Raw genomic sequence first — 17293 nt, 5'->3', positions numbered from 1 at the left:
GAAAACAAAAAAGAAATGGCCTACTGAAGCACATGACATGGATGAATCACAAATGTATTATGTTAAAGAGGAAAAAAAAAGCTAGACTCAAAAGGTTACATACTGAATGATTCAATCTATGACATTATGAAAAGGTAAAATTATACAAAGACAAAATAGATGAGTAATTGCCAGAACTGTGGGTAGGCTGGGGGGAGGGGGCTAATTATAAAAGGGAAGCATTTTATAATTATAAAAGGGAAACATTCCATATTTTGAAATGATGAAACTGTTCTGAATCTTGATTATGGCAGTGGTTACAAGATCATATGCTTCTATCAAAACTCATAGAATAGTACACCAAAGATAGTAAATTTTACTAAATATAAATAAAAAGACAACTATAAGAAAACTACCACGTGATTACAAAACTCAGATATCAAAATGGTTACAATTAAAGAGTAATTGGGGCACCTGGGTGGCTCAGGTCATGATCTCACAGTTCCATGAGTTTGAGCTCCAGCCTTACATGGGGGTCTCTGCTCTCCATTCTCAGCATGGAGCCCACTTCAGGTCCTCTGTCTCCCTCTCTCTGCTCCTACCTTGCTCACACATTGTCTCTCTCTCAAAAATAAACTTAAAAAAAAGGGTTACTATAATAATAGCAAATACAGGGAAGGATGAGGAATAACTAGAACTTTCATACATTGGTGGAATGTACAATGGTACAACCACTTTGGAAGACAATTTATAAGTTTCTTGTAAAGTTAAAAATAGGCTTATGATAACCCAGCAATTCCATTACTTGATATTTGTCCAAGAAAACAAAAGCACATGTCTACACAAAGACTTGTTGCAACGTTCATAGCAGAGGAAGTGGGGGAAAACTGAAGACACTTTTCTCCATTCTGACTCAGTACTTGGTACTTTTCCACTCCTAGTCTTTCTCTTCTTCCGCCTCTGGGTCCCTAGGTCCATAAAACCCTGGGAGCTTTTTGTTTGGGGCTTCTTCATCAGTGAGATGACCTACCCCCAAGTCTGTGATATCCAAAGGACCTGGAATCACTGTGTTGAGAAAAATGTAAATGGGAGGGAAGGAGAGTCGGCCCTTTCCTTGGTTTAGTCTCTTGCTTATACAATCATAGTAAGCAATTAAAGACTTGACTGTTACTTTCATTTTGGCTTGTTTTAGTTGGCTACTCAGATTTAGGAGCTCAGCCGAGCTCCTGACAATATGATCATTTAAATAGGTGCCAGTTCAACCAACAGAATGGGAAAAGATATTTGCAAATGACATATCGGACAAAGGGCTAGTATCCAAAATCTATAAAGAGCTCACCAAACTCCACACCCGAAAAACAAATAATCCAGTGAAGAAACGGGCAGAAAACATGAATAGACACTTCTCTAAAGAAGGCATCCAGATGGCCAACAGGCACATGAAAAGATGCTCAACGTCACTCCTCATCAGGGAAATACAAATCAAAACCACACTCAGATATCACCTCATGCCAGTCAGAGTGGCTAAAATGAACAAATCAGGAGACTATAGATCCTGGAGAGGATGTGGAGAAACGGGAACCCTCTTGCACTGTTGGTGGGAATGCAAATTGGCGCAGCCACTCTGGAAAACAGTGTGGAGATTCCTCAAAAAATTAAAAATAGATCTACCCTATGACCCAGCAATAGCACTGCTAGGAATTTACCCAAGGGATACAGGAGTGCTGATGCAAAGGGGTACTTGTACCCCAATGTTTATAGCAGCACTCTCAACAATAGCCAAATGATGGAAAGAGCCTAAATGTCCATCAACTGATGAATGGATAAAGAAATTGTGGTTTATATACACAATGGAGTACTACGTGGCAATGAGAAAAAATGAAATATGGCCCTTTGTAGCAACGTGGATAGAAGGGGAGAGTGTTACGCTAAGTGAAATAAGCCATACAGAGAAAGACAGATACCATATGGTTTCACTCTTATGTGGATCCTGAGAAACTTAACAGAAACCCATAGAGGAGGGGAAGAAAAAAAAAAAAAAGAGGTTAGAGTGGAAGAGAGCCAAAGCATAAAAGACTCTTAAAAACTGAGAACAAACTGAGAGTTGATGGGGGGTGGGAGGGAGGGGAGGGTGGGTGATGGGTATTGAGGAGGGCACCTTTTGGGATGAGCACTGGGTGTTGTATGGAAACCAATTTGACAACAAACTTCATATATTAAAAAAAAAAAAAAAGAAAAAAGAAAAAAATGAAAAAAAAATAGGTGCCAGTTATTTCTTGATGAAATTTAACACTATGTTTTTAGTCTAAGGAAATAGGAATGGAAAAGGACCTCCTCAATCTGTAACTATGAAAAACTTAAAGCTAACATAAGGGCGAAATACTGAATATCTTCCCCAAAAGACACAGTACCAAAATGGATGTCTTCTCTTACCACTTCTATTAAACTTGTACTGGAGGTCCTAGCCAGTTCAAATAAAGCAGCCAGCACAAAAAGGCATAGGAATTGAAAAGGAAAAAAGTGGAACTCTCTTTCTTTGCAGACAGTATAATTATGTACATGGAAAATACAAAGTAACTACTAGAACTAAAGAATAAATTTAACGATGCTGTTCTATATCGTAGATTACACTTACACTGTTGTATGGATCTATCAAAATGCACAGAATGCATGCATAAAATAGGTGAATTTTATAATATGTACCTCAAACCCTAGAAAAAAGGAAAAATTAGTAATATCTTAGGATAAAAATATCAATCTAAAAATCTGAAACTATAAAGATGCTAGGAGAAAACATATAATATTATTGTAACCTTGGAGTTTAAGATTTCTTAGAGAAGACACAAAAGGTACTGAAAGGGAAGGGGCATGAGTGAGCTTGGGGTAATGGAACAGTTCTACATCTTGACCTGACTGTGGTTACTGTGTATACAACTGTTAAAAAACAATGGAACTGTTAACCTAAGATCAGTGAATACCACTTTTTGTAAATTACACTTCAATAAAGTAACAGTTGAAGTGCAAATATTAAATTGTTCACAGCAGCTTTACCTGTAATAGCCACAAACTGGAAACAAACCAAATGTCCATTAACAGGTAAATGGAAAAACAAAATGTGGCATCTCCATAGGATGGAATACTAACTACATAGCAAGAAAATAATGAGCTATGGAGACAAATCACAACATGGATGACTCTCAAATGCTGAGAGAAAGAAGATAGAACAAAGTATACATACCATATGATTCCATTTAAATAAACTCTAGAAAATGAAACAAATGTAAGAAAGCAGATCAGTGGTTACTTGATGGTGGAAGATGGAATTGGGAAGGGAGGAAGGGACTACAGGAAGGCATGGAAATCTTTTGGGGTGATATATATGTTCCTTATTTTTAATGTGCCAATTTCACAGGCATTACATAGGCCACAACTCCTGAAATTGTATACTTTAAATATGTGCACTTTACTGTATGTCAGTTATACCTCAAAGTTGCTTCAAAACTACAGAGAGGCAGATTTGAGCTCAATAGAAGAGCTTTTCCTTCTAACAACCAGAAAAATAGATTTTTAGAATTAAAAGAAACTTCATAGGTATTGCTGACAAGGTAGCATACATTCCCTATTTGAGCAATTTTAGTAATGGGACATTTCCATTATTAAATAGCTTAATTGTTAGAAAATTATTGGTATCAAGAGTTCCTGTAATTTAATCCATTGATTCTCGGTCTTGTCTGATCTCTGGTGCTATCTAAATCTACCCCCCCTCAAATTCAAAATTCATTCAACAACTAACTACTGAGAACCAACTATATACAAAGAACCAGTCTATATACTGTCTATATACTGTGTGAATACAGTCTATATACTGTGGTGAATACACAGATATATAAGACAAAGACCCTGATTTCATGGATTTTCCAATTTAGTATCTAAAAATAACTCTGATTATCTTTCTTCATCAGTCTCCTCTGCTTTGGTTCATATAGTGAGAAATTTTCTGACTTGGCAGTTGGACTGAAGATGGTAGGAAAGACACAAGTCCAATCTAGTATCATCATTTTCTATTTGCTAGGTTTATTGTGTCTACTAGGATGAATACAAGTACAAAGTCATATTATCAGCTCACCAATCCCTAAACCAAAGTGGTATCCTGGAAAAAGGATGAGAATAAGATTCCTGCTCTGCTTCTGCAACTAGCTACATCCCTCATTAATATTTCACTTTCCTGTAAAATGATGGAGCTGGTCTCTGTAGTGGTTTTCAAACTTTTTGGTCTGAAGACCCTCTTACTCCCTTAAAAATCATTGAGAACCCCAAGAGCTTTTGTTTAGGTGGGTTATATCTAACAATATGTACCATATAAAAAACTGAGTAAAAAATAAAAATTAAATAAAACTGAGAAATATTTAAAATAATTATTTATTCATTCATTTAAAATGAACAATAATGAACCGATTACATGTTAACATATGTTATACATTTTTATGAAAACGAATTACATTTTCCAAAAGTACAAAAAAAAGTACGAAGAAGGATTGTTTAGATTGTTTTACATATTTTTGGCAAATCTCTTTAATGTCTGCCTTGATAGAAGCCAGCTTCCTCATATCTGTTTCTGCATTCACTCTGTCTCACTCAATATGTTGTTTTGGTTGAAATAGTTGGGATCTCCATATCTGCTTCTGCATTCATTCCGTTGCAATATGTTGTTTTGGTTGAAATATATGAAGAAAATCTGGCTTCATAAAGTTATACATTTGGAAATTTGAGTATTTTAATAGCCTTTTAAGATAATTGTGGATATTCTTTGATACAATGCCAAAGCTCTGTAAGTGGTAGAGTCTAAGGTTAGTTGCAACACAGAATCTGAAACCTTATCAATTAACTATTTGTACTCAGTTACATTAAAACTCATTGATCTATCTTGCCTCTGAATGGATCTTTTATCCATGCATGATATGGTAACATCATGCATTAGTCATTTGGAAAATACTGGTCCACTGAGATTTACACAACTTACGAATGTTAACACATTTCATTATACAATATCAAAAAAAATCATATACATTAATATAGTTACCAATCTCATTAGAAAAGGCTAAGATTTTGAAAGCTGTCAAGCTCATAGTAGCAAATTCAAGTTTTCCAAAATTCTAGTTCTTACTTGAAAAGTTCAAATTTGTTTATTGGCAACAAATACTGAGAGTAATTTTCCTTTAAGTGATAGAGTCACTTTGCTCATTTTCAAGAAAATGCCTGCCAAATACCCAAGTCTGAATAACAACAGTTTGTCTCAGTTGTTCTTTCAATAAAAATGTGTTCCATGCAAAGATCAGCTAGTTCGAGCCACAACTGAATCAACTGCACACGTGCTTTCCCTAAAAACAATGACCTTACTGCAACATACAGAAGAGTTGTGTGTATACTTCCCATTTTGTCATACAGTATGTTAAAAACATGTGCACCTGAGAGTCAAGACTTAATAAAATTAATGCTACACTGAGACGATTCTTAATTAAAATTGGCTTTTTATCCCCTGAGAATATGAAGAATACAACTACTAGGACAATTTGGTACACTGCACTAGCAGTTTTACCCACCATCAGCACAAATGCCAATGCCAACACAGTGAAAAAGGCACACTTTGAAACCACTGACCTGAAAGATCTGTAAATGTACCTCTAGCTCTAAAATGTCTAGAATTATGTAAATAGTCACCATCTTCCATTTGTACAACTCTACAAAACATTAGTTTCTCTATTAAGTGATACATCTTACATTTAACAAATACATCAATTTCTTACAAATCTGCTATTTGTAAGGACATGCTCATGAGGTCATGCTCATGAGGACATGCTCATTAAGTCATGAAACAGGACCTATTTCTTCCTTGCTAAACTAACCTTGATTTCATTCAGATTTTCCCACTCTCCAACTTTTCCAGGCACCAATGTGCTTTGGGGGAGGGGGGTGGTTAAGTCACTGGTCTAACTCTACTTTTATGGTCCTTCATTTGCCAATGTACTGGTATAAATATATACATATAAAACAATTCTAACCAATGAGATATAAGGGGTGTTTTCAGAGTGGAGGTATGGGACTCTTGAGAAAGTTTTCAGTACTGAAAAAAAAGGACACAAATGAACAAACAGTTCATACTTTTCTTTACTGGCCATTGCGGTGTCTGCATGTGCTCTCTGGAACTGCAGCAGCCATCCTGCTAGTATGAAGGGAACTAATCTGAGAGTAAGCTGATAGGCAGAGTATGGCAAAACAGAAAGTGGAAAGAACCTAAGTCATTATTTGGCTGAATTAATTAACCTTGGAGATATTCTACTTCAAAACTTCTTGTTAAGTGAGCTAAAATTTGTCTTTATTGTTGAGACCATTGAACTGGTGTTTTCTACCACTTGGAACAGAAAAACCCTTATCTCATATAAAGACACTATTATGTCTATCCTTCATATACAGAAATGTTTTACGACATCAATTAAAAGATGAGATTATGGGGGCGCCTGGGTGGCGCAGTCGGTTAAGCGTCCGACTTCAGCCAGGTCACGATCTCGCGGTCCGTGAGTTCGAGCCCCGCATCAGGCTCTGGGCTGATGGCTCAGAGCCTGGAGCCTGTTTCTGATTCTGTGTCTCCCTCTCTCTCTGCCCCTCCCCCATTCATGCTCTGTCTCTCTCTGTCCCAAAAATAAATAAACGTTGAAAAAAAAAAATTAAAAAAAAAAAAAAAAAAAAAGATGAGATTATGGACAGAGAAGGACCTCTCTTCCTTTAGCAAAGTCCTAGAGAGCTCAAAATGCAGAATACACTAAACAATCTCACTAGTGTCCGATTCTTAGTACCATTTCCCTCCCAAAGTTCCAAAATCTCCTTCCCTATCCCGTTAATGTCATATATACTATAAGAAATTTTGGATGCAAATCAGCCATTTCTCATAACATATAGGAAGAGTGTTATTTGACTGAATTATGATATAAATGCCAACAGAATTTCTTACAGTCCTATTTTAGTACTCACTGTCATAAAACCAATTCCATTAACCTGACTAGCACTTGCTCATAAATGGTGCTTAAGTCACCAAGTTAATAAGTAAATGTAATGTTTACATCGGATTGAGTAAAATTAAAAAGTAAGTTAAAAATTAAATTTAGCAAAAGCTTGTTTCCTTTATAACATTTGCCTTTGGTTGGCTTTGGTTAGCAAATAGCAAGGGATTTAAGATTCTCATTTCAACAGGGCAGCAAGTACCATTGCAGACTACACTTTTGGTTAAAGGCCAGCAGAAGCTGCTAAAGGAACAAAGGGCAGTTGGACCTGGATAGATTATGAAGGTAAATAAACTCAAGCATTGATGCATAAAATGAGAATCTGGTTTGTTAAAATTAAAGGAGCCTATGTATCAGAGATCACACTAAAGATACCTCTCCAAAAAACCTCAAGAAATACTGCTATTAAAAACAAATCTTTGTAATCAAGATTTAGTTAAGTGGCTGGGTGGTTCATTTATAATGTTAATTAGAGAGAATATATTTTCAAAAATTACTTCTGTTCCATAGCTGCTATTGTCAGAAGGGGATGAGATAATGGAATCATTACATTTTAAAAAGAAAATCATTAGAGGATAGGACCAAATCAACCAACCAACTGGCAATCAATTGAGCATCAATTCCATAGTCACTCTACTAGATAGAAAAAAAAATGATTAAGGTTGTCTCATAGGCACTCTTATACACTACTGATAGGAGTATAATTGGTAAGACCATTCTGGAAAGTAATTTGGCAAGAGCAGATCTCTGTCATTCGGAAACTTAAAGTTTAGCTATTCAAATGCCACCTGGAAAAGCCATAATGCATAACAGTTTGTGATTTTACAGAGGAATACATTTGAATTGCACAAGCTACAAGGCTGGCATAAAGGCAATAAAGTCTCTTCGCTAGTGAGGAAACACAAGAAGGTAAAGTGGGAGTGGTACAAAATGGATAGGGGACCTCTGATCTCATATATACTTACAAGTTTGTTTCTAAAAGAGGAGATGGGGGCTGGAATAGCATCAACCCAAAGTGGGAAAAATAGATTAGCAATTAATGGGGGGAGAAGGTCCTAGAGTAACACTAAGGGAAAGATGAAAGCAAGGGACAGAACTAGACAAAGACATGGCCATTTAAGTGCACACATCATAGGCAGCTACGGGTCAGGGCTGGTGAAGAGGGTGGGGAAGGAGAGCAGAAGGGGCTCCCACTTCAGTCGCATTCCAAAATTCTCCTAGGGAAGGAGGGATATCAATGGGTTTGAGGTATGTTATACCCTTGCTATGGCTAGGAAGAAGTCAGTAGGGGAGTTATTCATGGAGGGCAGCCTCCACCTTCTGTCCAGGGGAGAGATGTACAGGAATGTATGGTTCACAAAATTAAAATTTAGGCCCTTGAAGATGGATGGCCTAGGCAATTATACTAAAGAGTTATCAAAGGATGGGCCAGTGGTGAGTGTATCTTTAAAATCAAGTTAAGTGACCAACCGCAGGACAGGACTATGGGCAGGGCAGTGGGAATTATTCAACTTTTCAACATGACTTTACTTTTCTGTATTATCTATAATGTATTAAATAGGAACTGAGGAAAATCTCATGAGCAGGCTCTAGAACCAGACCATTCCAGTTCAAATCTTGGCCCAATCACTTACCAACTGCATGACCTTAGACAAGTTATTTAACTACCTTGTGGGCCTCAGATTCCTTGTACATAAAAATGGAAAGAATATTACCTATCTAATAGGGTATAACACAGGAACTACTAAAAAAAGTTAGCTATCATAATTTATCTGTTAATGTCATTTTTCTAAATGTCCGAGTCTACTATATATATCAAAGACTCTGAAAATACTTATGGCCTCTAACCCACTAATTCCCCATAAAGGAGGAAGTACTAAAAAAATAATACAAAATATGGAATAAGAATTGTTCACGGCAGTTTTTCTTACAATGGCTTTACAAACTTGAAATTTAAAGATATATTCTATACGGATACCTGTCTGGCTCAGTCAGTAGAACATGCGGTTCTTGATCTTCAGGGTTGTGAGTTTGAGCCCCACATTGGGCGTAGAGATTTTTTTTTCTTTTAATTTACAGGTTAGTTAGCATATAGTGCAACAATGATTTCAGGAGTAGATTCCTTAATGCCCCTTACCCATTTAGCCTATCCCCCCCCAAAACCCCTCCAGCAACCCTGTTTGTTCTCTGTATTTAAGAGTCTCTTATGTTTTGTCCTCCTCCTTGTTTTTATATTATTTTTGCTTCCCTTCCCTTATGTTCATCTGTTTTGTATCTTAAATTCCTCATATGAGTGAAGTCATATGATATTTGTCTTTCTCTGACTAATTTGCTTAGCATAATACCCTCTAGTTCCATCCACATAGTTCCAAATGGCAAGATTACTTTTTAAAAATCTTTAAAAAAATATTCTGGGGTGCCTGGGTGGCTCAGTCGGTTAAGCTTCCGACTCTTGATTTTGGCTCAGATCATGATCTCATGTTGTTGAGATCATACCCCAAAGAGTCCGGCTCTGTGCTGATAGCACTAGGCTGCTTAGGATTCTCTATCTCAGCCCCTCTCCCTCATGCGTGCATACGCAGCCACTCTCCCCCTCTCTCTCAAAATAAATACATAAGCATTTAGAAAGTATTATATAGAGGTACATGGGTGGTTCAGTCAGTTAAGCATCAGACTCTTGATTTTGGCTCAGGTCATGATCGCACAGTTCATGGGATAAAGCTGTATGTTGGGCTCTGCACCGGAGGGCAGGGAGCCTGCTTGGGATTCTCTCTCTCCCTTTCCTTCTGCCCCTCCCCTGCTTGCACTCTCTCTCTCTCAAAATAAATAAATAAATAAACTTAAAAATATATATATATTCTATAAAAGTGAATAGGTAAATTAATTGTGGTGTGTATAAATATAAATTGTATACAGCCATTTAAAACTAGTATCTTTAAAGGAAGAATTTTAATAACATGGGGAAATGCTTGATAAGTGAAAAAGCATTAAGTTATAAAACTATATATAAAGTAATTCCAGCTTTTAAAAATTTTAACCAATATACTCTTTTAAGAAAAGATTAGATACATAAGAAGGAAAATCATCAAAACAACAATAGAGGTTATTTCTATGCTATTGGTAGAATTGTGGACATGTTTTTATTTTGTTTATAATTTTCTGTATTTTTCAAGTTTCCCATACTGAACATGTATTACTTTTGCTATCAGACAGAACCAACATGGAAATTGGTTGAACAAATGAACAGATATACAGTTCTTGCTTATGATTTAATAGGGAAAACAGATAAAATCCCATGAACCAAAATACTTGTAAGACCAAATATATTTGGATACTAGACAGGAAGAGCATAAATACTGTGTGTTCAAAGAAGTGTAAAATCAGTCATTGGTATATAATAGTAAGGGAAAGTTTAAGAGAAAGACTATTTATTCTCACTAGCATGTAAACTCCATGAAGGCCAGAAACTTGTCTATCTTATTTAGTTTTATCCACAGTATCTAGCACAAACTGATTTTGTGAACAGTACATATCCAAGAGTGTGGAATTAAAACAACATAAATACAATTCTTAAATACTTGTAAGTTGCTGAATAAATATCTGCTGGATGAATATAAACATCACACTGAAACTGAGTGAAGATTTAGATCGATAGGACTCTAATCAAAAGGGAGAGGCAAAATATGTATGTAGTAATCAAGACTATAGAAAAGCTGACCTAGGCTACAATGGAGAACATATATTATAAAATGTAATGAAAAATAAGGTTGGATGGGGGGAAAGATAATGTTAGACCCTGAAAATCAGGCAGAAAATTTGAGAGTTAACGCAGTAAGAAATGGCAAGTCAATAGTTTGTAATCACAATAATGAAATCTTTAATTTATTCATTATTTGCCAAGTATTATTCTAAATACTTTACATAACTCTTCTCATTTTATCCTCAAAACAATCTGTGACATAGGTACCACTCACACCCTTTTGCCAATAAAGGAATTTGACTCCAGAGGCCAAGCTTTTAAAGACTGTATAAGACCTCTCCAAAGCCCACGAAACATGTCTGAAGAAAGATACCAGAAAGCAGTGAGATTCAAAAACATCAAAGATGTGTTTTTATTCTGTGGTCTTGGACTGGAATCAGTGACGTAAGTACAAATTCATGTTGTTTAATCACATATATACAAAGATAGGTTGTAAAAAAATAAGATATAGACGTGGGTATGTATCTATGTTTTGTCTGTTGAGAAGACATAGATGCAATGACACCTCAATAGCAATGAGCACACCAAGCACCCAGGCACTGATCTCTAAATACCATTATCCAATAAAAGAATCAAAGCTCCCTGGAGAAACAGCTGATTCCAAGGCTGGGGCAGAGAAAGCAGAAAAATGAGGCTGGAACATCTTGTGGTACCAGAATGTAAGGCAATGCTCAAAAAACGATAGGGACACACTGAAAAGACACAGGAACCAACTAGAAGAGGCTCCTGTTAGCCAAAAATGGGGTAACTTCAGCCAAAAAAAATAGCAAAATTCATTATAACTCATAGAATAAAACAAATATCCATAATTGCATACTACCTTAAATAACTGAATAAATAGATAATAAATAAATAGCAGAGAACATAAAGTTCTGTTACATTAGAATTCAATTATTAAATGCAGAAAATGTTAAAACCTGAAAATCACCATTTGGCAAATGTCAGAGTAATAATTATTCAGGCTAGAATCCTCAATAGATGCTAAAATTAGCAGGCAAGTATGATGAGAAACAGGATATTTACATTGTTTCATAGTATCGCCCCAAACAGTCTCACAAGATCTGCTTACTTTGTAATTATGAAAAGGACAAAATAGTGACCTTATGGCATATAAACCTGGCAGACATAACATGAATCAAGTTATCAAGGTTGGATCTTGAGAAACTTAACAGAAGACCATGGGGGAGGGGAAGGGGAAAAAAAAGTTACAGAGAGGAAGGGAGGCAAACCATAAGAGACTCTTAAATACAGAGAACAAACTGAGGGGTTGATGGGGGGTGAGGGAGAGGGGAAAGTGGGTGAAGGGCATTGAGGAGGGCACTTGTTGAGATGAGCACTGGGTTTTGTATGGAAGCCAATTTGACAATAAATTATATTAAATAAATAAATAAATACTGTATCAATAACATCAAAAAGTTAAAAAAAAAAAAGGTTAACTCAAGTAAAGAGTCTTATGTGTCGTATATACAAACATCAAAAGCCAAATAAAAACACAGAAAAAAATGTACACACTCTTACACAAAGGACAGGTACATACATAAATATATATACAAGACTAAAGTTGTATAGATAGTTGAGTAAATACAATTGGATATGATAGGTAAGTAAATTGGTAAAAACAACATATGTGAATTGGGCATATTAAGCAGAGTGCCACCATATACACATACCCTGTTTTATCACAATAGACATGCTCCTGAAAAGTTCAGTATACTTAAAATTATGGAAACTAATTAAAAGAAGGATAAAGCAAATCTTTCCTCAAAATAATCATCCACCACAAATTATAGTTGTTTTAGAAATCTAACTTTAAAAAGTTAGTTAATATAAAAATGTGATTGTATAAAATCATACAACCTGCAGCAAGCAATTGCTTCTATATTGCTTTTAAATTATCTCTCTATATGTAGACCTACATATGGAGATCAAACTGATCTCTATTATGATCTTTTACTCTACCTCCAAAGCTCTTTCCGTTATGCCATGCTACTTCTCCCAACATCAGCAGGAAGAGATATAATCCCCATTATCATTTCCCTTTCAACTCTTGTGTCTCCACCACCAAAAAAAAAGAAAAAAGTAGCAGAGATCCAAATACTCTGAAGAGCAAATAAATCTTTACAGACCACATACAAAAGAGGCAGTATAGTACAGTGATTGAGGGTAAAGGATTTGGAGTCAAGGTGTCTCAATTCACATTTCCAGCTCCCCAACTTAATACCTCTGTGATTTTTTGCAAGATACTTAACCTCTATGATCCATAGATTCTTGATCTGTAAAGTGGGGATAACAATGATATACACCTCATAGGTCTGTTGTGAAGATTAAATATGATAATGTACATTACCATATTAGCACAGTGCTTGGCACATAGTAAACACTCAAAAATGTAAGCTACGGTAACAGTGTCAATAAATTCTTCCTATGGAGCAGTTAATTCATAGCATACTTCACAGGAAAAACTGTTCCTGGTCACAAACCATAATACCACCCTTAATGAGTTGTTGCCACTGGTCACAAGAGAGATGGTCCGTTTAAATTAGAGAAACCTATCCATCTACTGCACAAAAAACTCACTATCCATAAATCTAAGTGTGTATCCTACTGACAGTGAATAAATACAGGTATAATTACCTTTGCATAAAAATGTTATTTTCACCACTACAAATGACCATTGCAATCTAAACCTGCCTTTTTCTCTTACTACTAGGTAAGTAACATAAAAGTTACTCTATTCCACCTAATAAACACTCTACTTAAAAAAAATCTTCCACATACTTGTGATATCCCAATTTGGCATGACTTCAGAGATAAATCACTTAACTATGAAAAATGAAAGCAATTTAAGTTATCAATGGTCTTCCTGATATAAAAGTCCCAATATTAGACTACTGCAGCCAATAATCAGTCAGCCCCAGTACCATCCAGTTTACTCTGGAGAAGGTCACCAATATCCCTGCACTAATATGGAGAGAAGATACCATTCAGATCTTTGAGATTAAAACATTTCATCTAACTAGGATATTGATGTGTGAAGCAGAAAAACCAAACCCCTGGCTTTATTACAGGCACAGTGTCCTAATGACAGAGAAATGGGATACAAAAATCTTTTAAAATTACATAGAAAGAAAAAGGAAAAAACTGCATGGTATCTTCTGTAACTACTTCATGAACACTCAACCATTAAAGAGTCCAAGAAAACAAGCTTGCTCCCAAGTTTTGTCAACCATAAAAAGAGATCTCACTTTTAATATAAATTGATTTAATACAAATTGATGTATAGTATTGTTATACATACCTGCACAACTGGTATCTGGTACACATTTACTAATAGCAATGTCACATAAAAAATTTGAAATATTTAATCAAACATCCACAAAATCTTTGCCCCTGGCCAAATGCCATAAGCAGTAAGCACCATGATGTTTTTAAAGGTAACTATTTTCAACAACACAATTGTAGTTTCATCTAAAGGTCTATAAGCACTATCGAGTGGCAAAACTTTACCCCATTGAGATGCTCTGCATCCAAAAAGCAATTTTAAGTCATCTAATTGTTTTGGAGGCAAAATTACAAACGTAGTTACAAATACGTGATATTCATGGTTTTTCAGCAGATTTGCTATCATAATTATGCTGTGCTTAGAGTAATATGAAAGTTAGTTTTCATACCTAGAGTACACATTTTCTGGAGGATAAAAGAAGGACAATGTAATGTAAGGTATGCTGAGTGTATAGAGAAACCAGACAGCTAACTTAAAAGTGGACCCAGATAAGCCCTAACATAGCAGCTGCATATATTAAAAAGTGCCAAGTCACTCAAGCACGTGAAGGCCTAAGCCATTCTCTCACATTAATGATCACTCAAATATAACTTTTAAATAATCTTTCACATACTTAATTCTTTAGAGGTTAAGTGAAATGAAGGATGATGGCTTCAGGCTGAAGAACACTTCTTTAACAAAGCCATTCATTCCTTCACATCTGCCTCTTCCCCAGAAAGAGAGTGGGTGGGACTACCCAGAGATCCTTCTAGGAGAGATACTGGGGTTTTAATTCTCCATTCCTAAAAACTAAGTGGAACTTTTCGCTCTGTCATTTCACATGAGCATCCTCCTTCACTGTGCTTTAAACCAGAACACTTATTCCCGGGGGAAAAAGAGAATTACTTTCCTTTAAACAGGTGATGGGCAAATTCTCCATTTGTTTAGGTGCCTTAGTTTTTTTGTTGTTGTTGTTGTTTTTTGTTTTTTTTTTTAAGTAAACAACAAACAGAAACCCAAAACTTAAAATTAAAAAAAAAAAAAAAAAAAAGACGCAAAAAAGACCTGAAGCCTAAGGCCATCCGTCTGGATCTCCTTCTTCTCTGGTGTGTTACCTGAGCTTTTGCGATAAGAATGTCAAAAGGGGAACTAGGTCTCTACCGAGGCTTTCCCGGCCAGAGAAGGCAGATTCGTGCTGCTTAAGGAAGGGGCAAAAGGGAAGCACTTCCTGGGCGCGCTCAGCACTTTGATGGCAGCTGGATTCGGAAAAGCCTAAATATTAATACTACAGCCCAAGTTTAAAGAGTGCGTGGGTTGGGCACAACTAGTGTAAAGGTTAGCCGGCAGGCAGGGAAACCCCCGAGGGCGCAGGGTGGGGAGGAAAAGTTTCAAATACCCTCCAGAGCCTGGCGATCTGTTCACCGGCGTCCCCCAACCCCGGCCCCGCTCCGACCCCCGAGCGGCTAGCTGCTGGAAAGCAAGTAGCCCCATTTTTAAACGTAAACCTCTCCCCCTGGGCTGAAGAAGGCTGGAGTTACCAGCGTTGTAAATAATGTTTGCTTTTTGTTTTCCTAAGCAAGTAAGGGCAGACTGGAATTCCCTAGCCAAGGCCGAGGAGAAAGGAAGGTAAAGGGACAAAAAAGTAACTTCTGCGGGAGAGTGAGGTGACGGGGGGGGGGGAGGGGAGGGGGTGCATGGAGGGGGGGAGGTAGATCGAAGGACTTACCGCAGCCTCTGCAGGCTGCCCCCAAAGACTGAGGGCCAGTAAGAACAAGCCGGCAGCCAGGCTGATTCCACGCAGTTGCATTCTTCTCCGGCTCCCGCAGCTCCTTCAGCACCCGCACGAGATCCCTGGCTAGCTCGGACCAACTGACATAATCTTGACGGTTTATGGGGAGAGAGCTGGAGTCGGAGACGGACAGCGAGGGTGTCCCAATTGTGCCCGTGGGCTTAGGTGAGACGAAAGCTTTTTAAGAGTTGAGCGGGGGTAAAAAAAAAAAAAAAAAATAATAATAATAAATAAATTTTTTAAATTGGGGGGGGGGGAAAGGAGAAGCTTTTCTTCCCTCCCCCCTACCCTCCCCAAAGCCGATCTCTCGGGAGCACTTTTCCCTTCTGTCCGGACTTGCAAACTTTTTCTTCACGCAGGTCCCACAGCTCTACTTTCCTCCCTCTCTCCTCCCGCACCGCCCCCTCCCCACCAGCCCTAGGGAATTTGAGGATCACTCCGCCCCGGCTTTAGCCTGCACCAGCAACCTGCGAGGGAGTGACGCTCAGTTATTTGGGGGAGGGAAACTTCCAGGCCAGTTGACCGAGCACCGTAAGTCCAACCGGGAAGCTTTTCTATTTGTTCACTTGCACCTTCCGTTGGCATTACTCTTCCCTGCCCAGTCCCACTCTCATTCGTGAGATCCCCAAAGCCAATTACAAGTAGACCTTAGCTGGGACTATTTTTTTCGCGGATGGATCTTGGAGGAAGTGTGCCTTTTATTGTTAATGGCTAGAAAGAAATTTTGGTCGCCGCTCCTAGGGCTGCTGGTGCTCTTTGCCTTACACCTGCTCGCAAGACAGTTTCTACATACAACAGAATATGTGAAAATATTAGAACTATATATTTATATTATTAAATATATTCTTATAACCGAAGAATTAAGAAAATGAACATACATGTATGTGAAGACTTTATGCGTGTTATATACATCTAAGATTGAGGCGCATTCAGGAGATATTAGTAATTATCATATGGTTGGATGTTATTGTAATATAGTCATATATTTTTATTTAACTGCATCGCTAAATGCCATAATTTTTACCTTTTATATTGAACCAACGTAAAAGGTATTGATTCTCATTGCGGTTGTGTTTCAGAAGGATTTAGTACAGGGAATTAAATAACTTTCTTGCAGTTGCCTTTAAAAGTAACACAAACACCAATTGGAAACGTTTATATAGAGTTAATGGCATTTGCACTGATGTTTCCCAGATAAAGTAGAGTTGAACATTACTTTCGTAATCCTGATCTACAGATTGGTTAAAGTACCAACAGGCCCAGAAAATACTTTGTGTGGACTCCTGGGAAGATCTTTCGGAGATTTGCCCAAGAATTCTTCAGAACATTTCTGTTATCTCAAACCCTAGAATCTGTCACTTGGGAGTCTTTCAAGGCTTTGGACCTATTCATGGGGGCCCTCTCATCCTTAGGTTCTACTCCACTTTGGCTAGATTTCCAACTCCAGA

At 37.2% G+C, this 17293-nt stretch overlaps 1 protein-coding gene across 6 annotated transcripts in view; it reads right to left on the bottom strand.

The window, feature by feature from the left end:
• The window catches only part of COL4A5 (collagen type IV alpha 5 chain), a 247300-nt gene extending 231085 nt beyond the window's left edge, over window positions 1–16215 (bottom strand). For 4 of the 6 annotated variants that reach the window (XM_045472946.1, XM_045472948.1, XM_045472947.1 and 1 more), the window contains exon 1: window positions 15783–16212. In XM_045472946.1, coding sequence (XP_045328902.1) covers window positions 15783–15863 — 81 coding nt within the window. In that variant the 5' untranslated portion in view covers window positions 15864–16212. Of the gene's footprint in view, window positions 1–15782 lie in introns of all 6 variants that reach the window. The other 2 variants (XM_045472952.1, XM_045472951.1) reach the window with 2 other exon arrangements.
• Window positions 16216–17293: the final 1078 nt, after the last annotated feature.

The sequence above is a fragment of the Leopardus geoffroyi genome, chromosome X (assembly GCF_018350155.1).
Source record: "Leopardus geoffroyi isolate Oge1 chromosome X, O.geoffroyi_Oge1_pat1.0, whole genome shotgun sequence".
NCBI classification, from domain to species: domain Eukaryota; kingdom Metazoa; phylum Chordata; class Mammalia; order Carnivora; family Felidae; genus Leopardus; species Leopardus geoffroyi.
The sequence above is the reverse complement of the archived record's forward strand: the minus strand, read 5'-3'. Positions and strand labels throughout refer to the sequence as shown.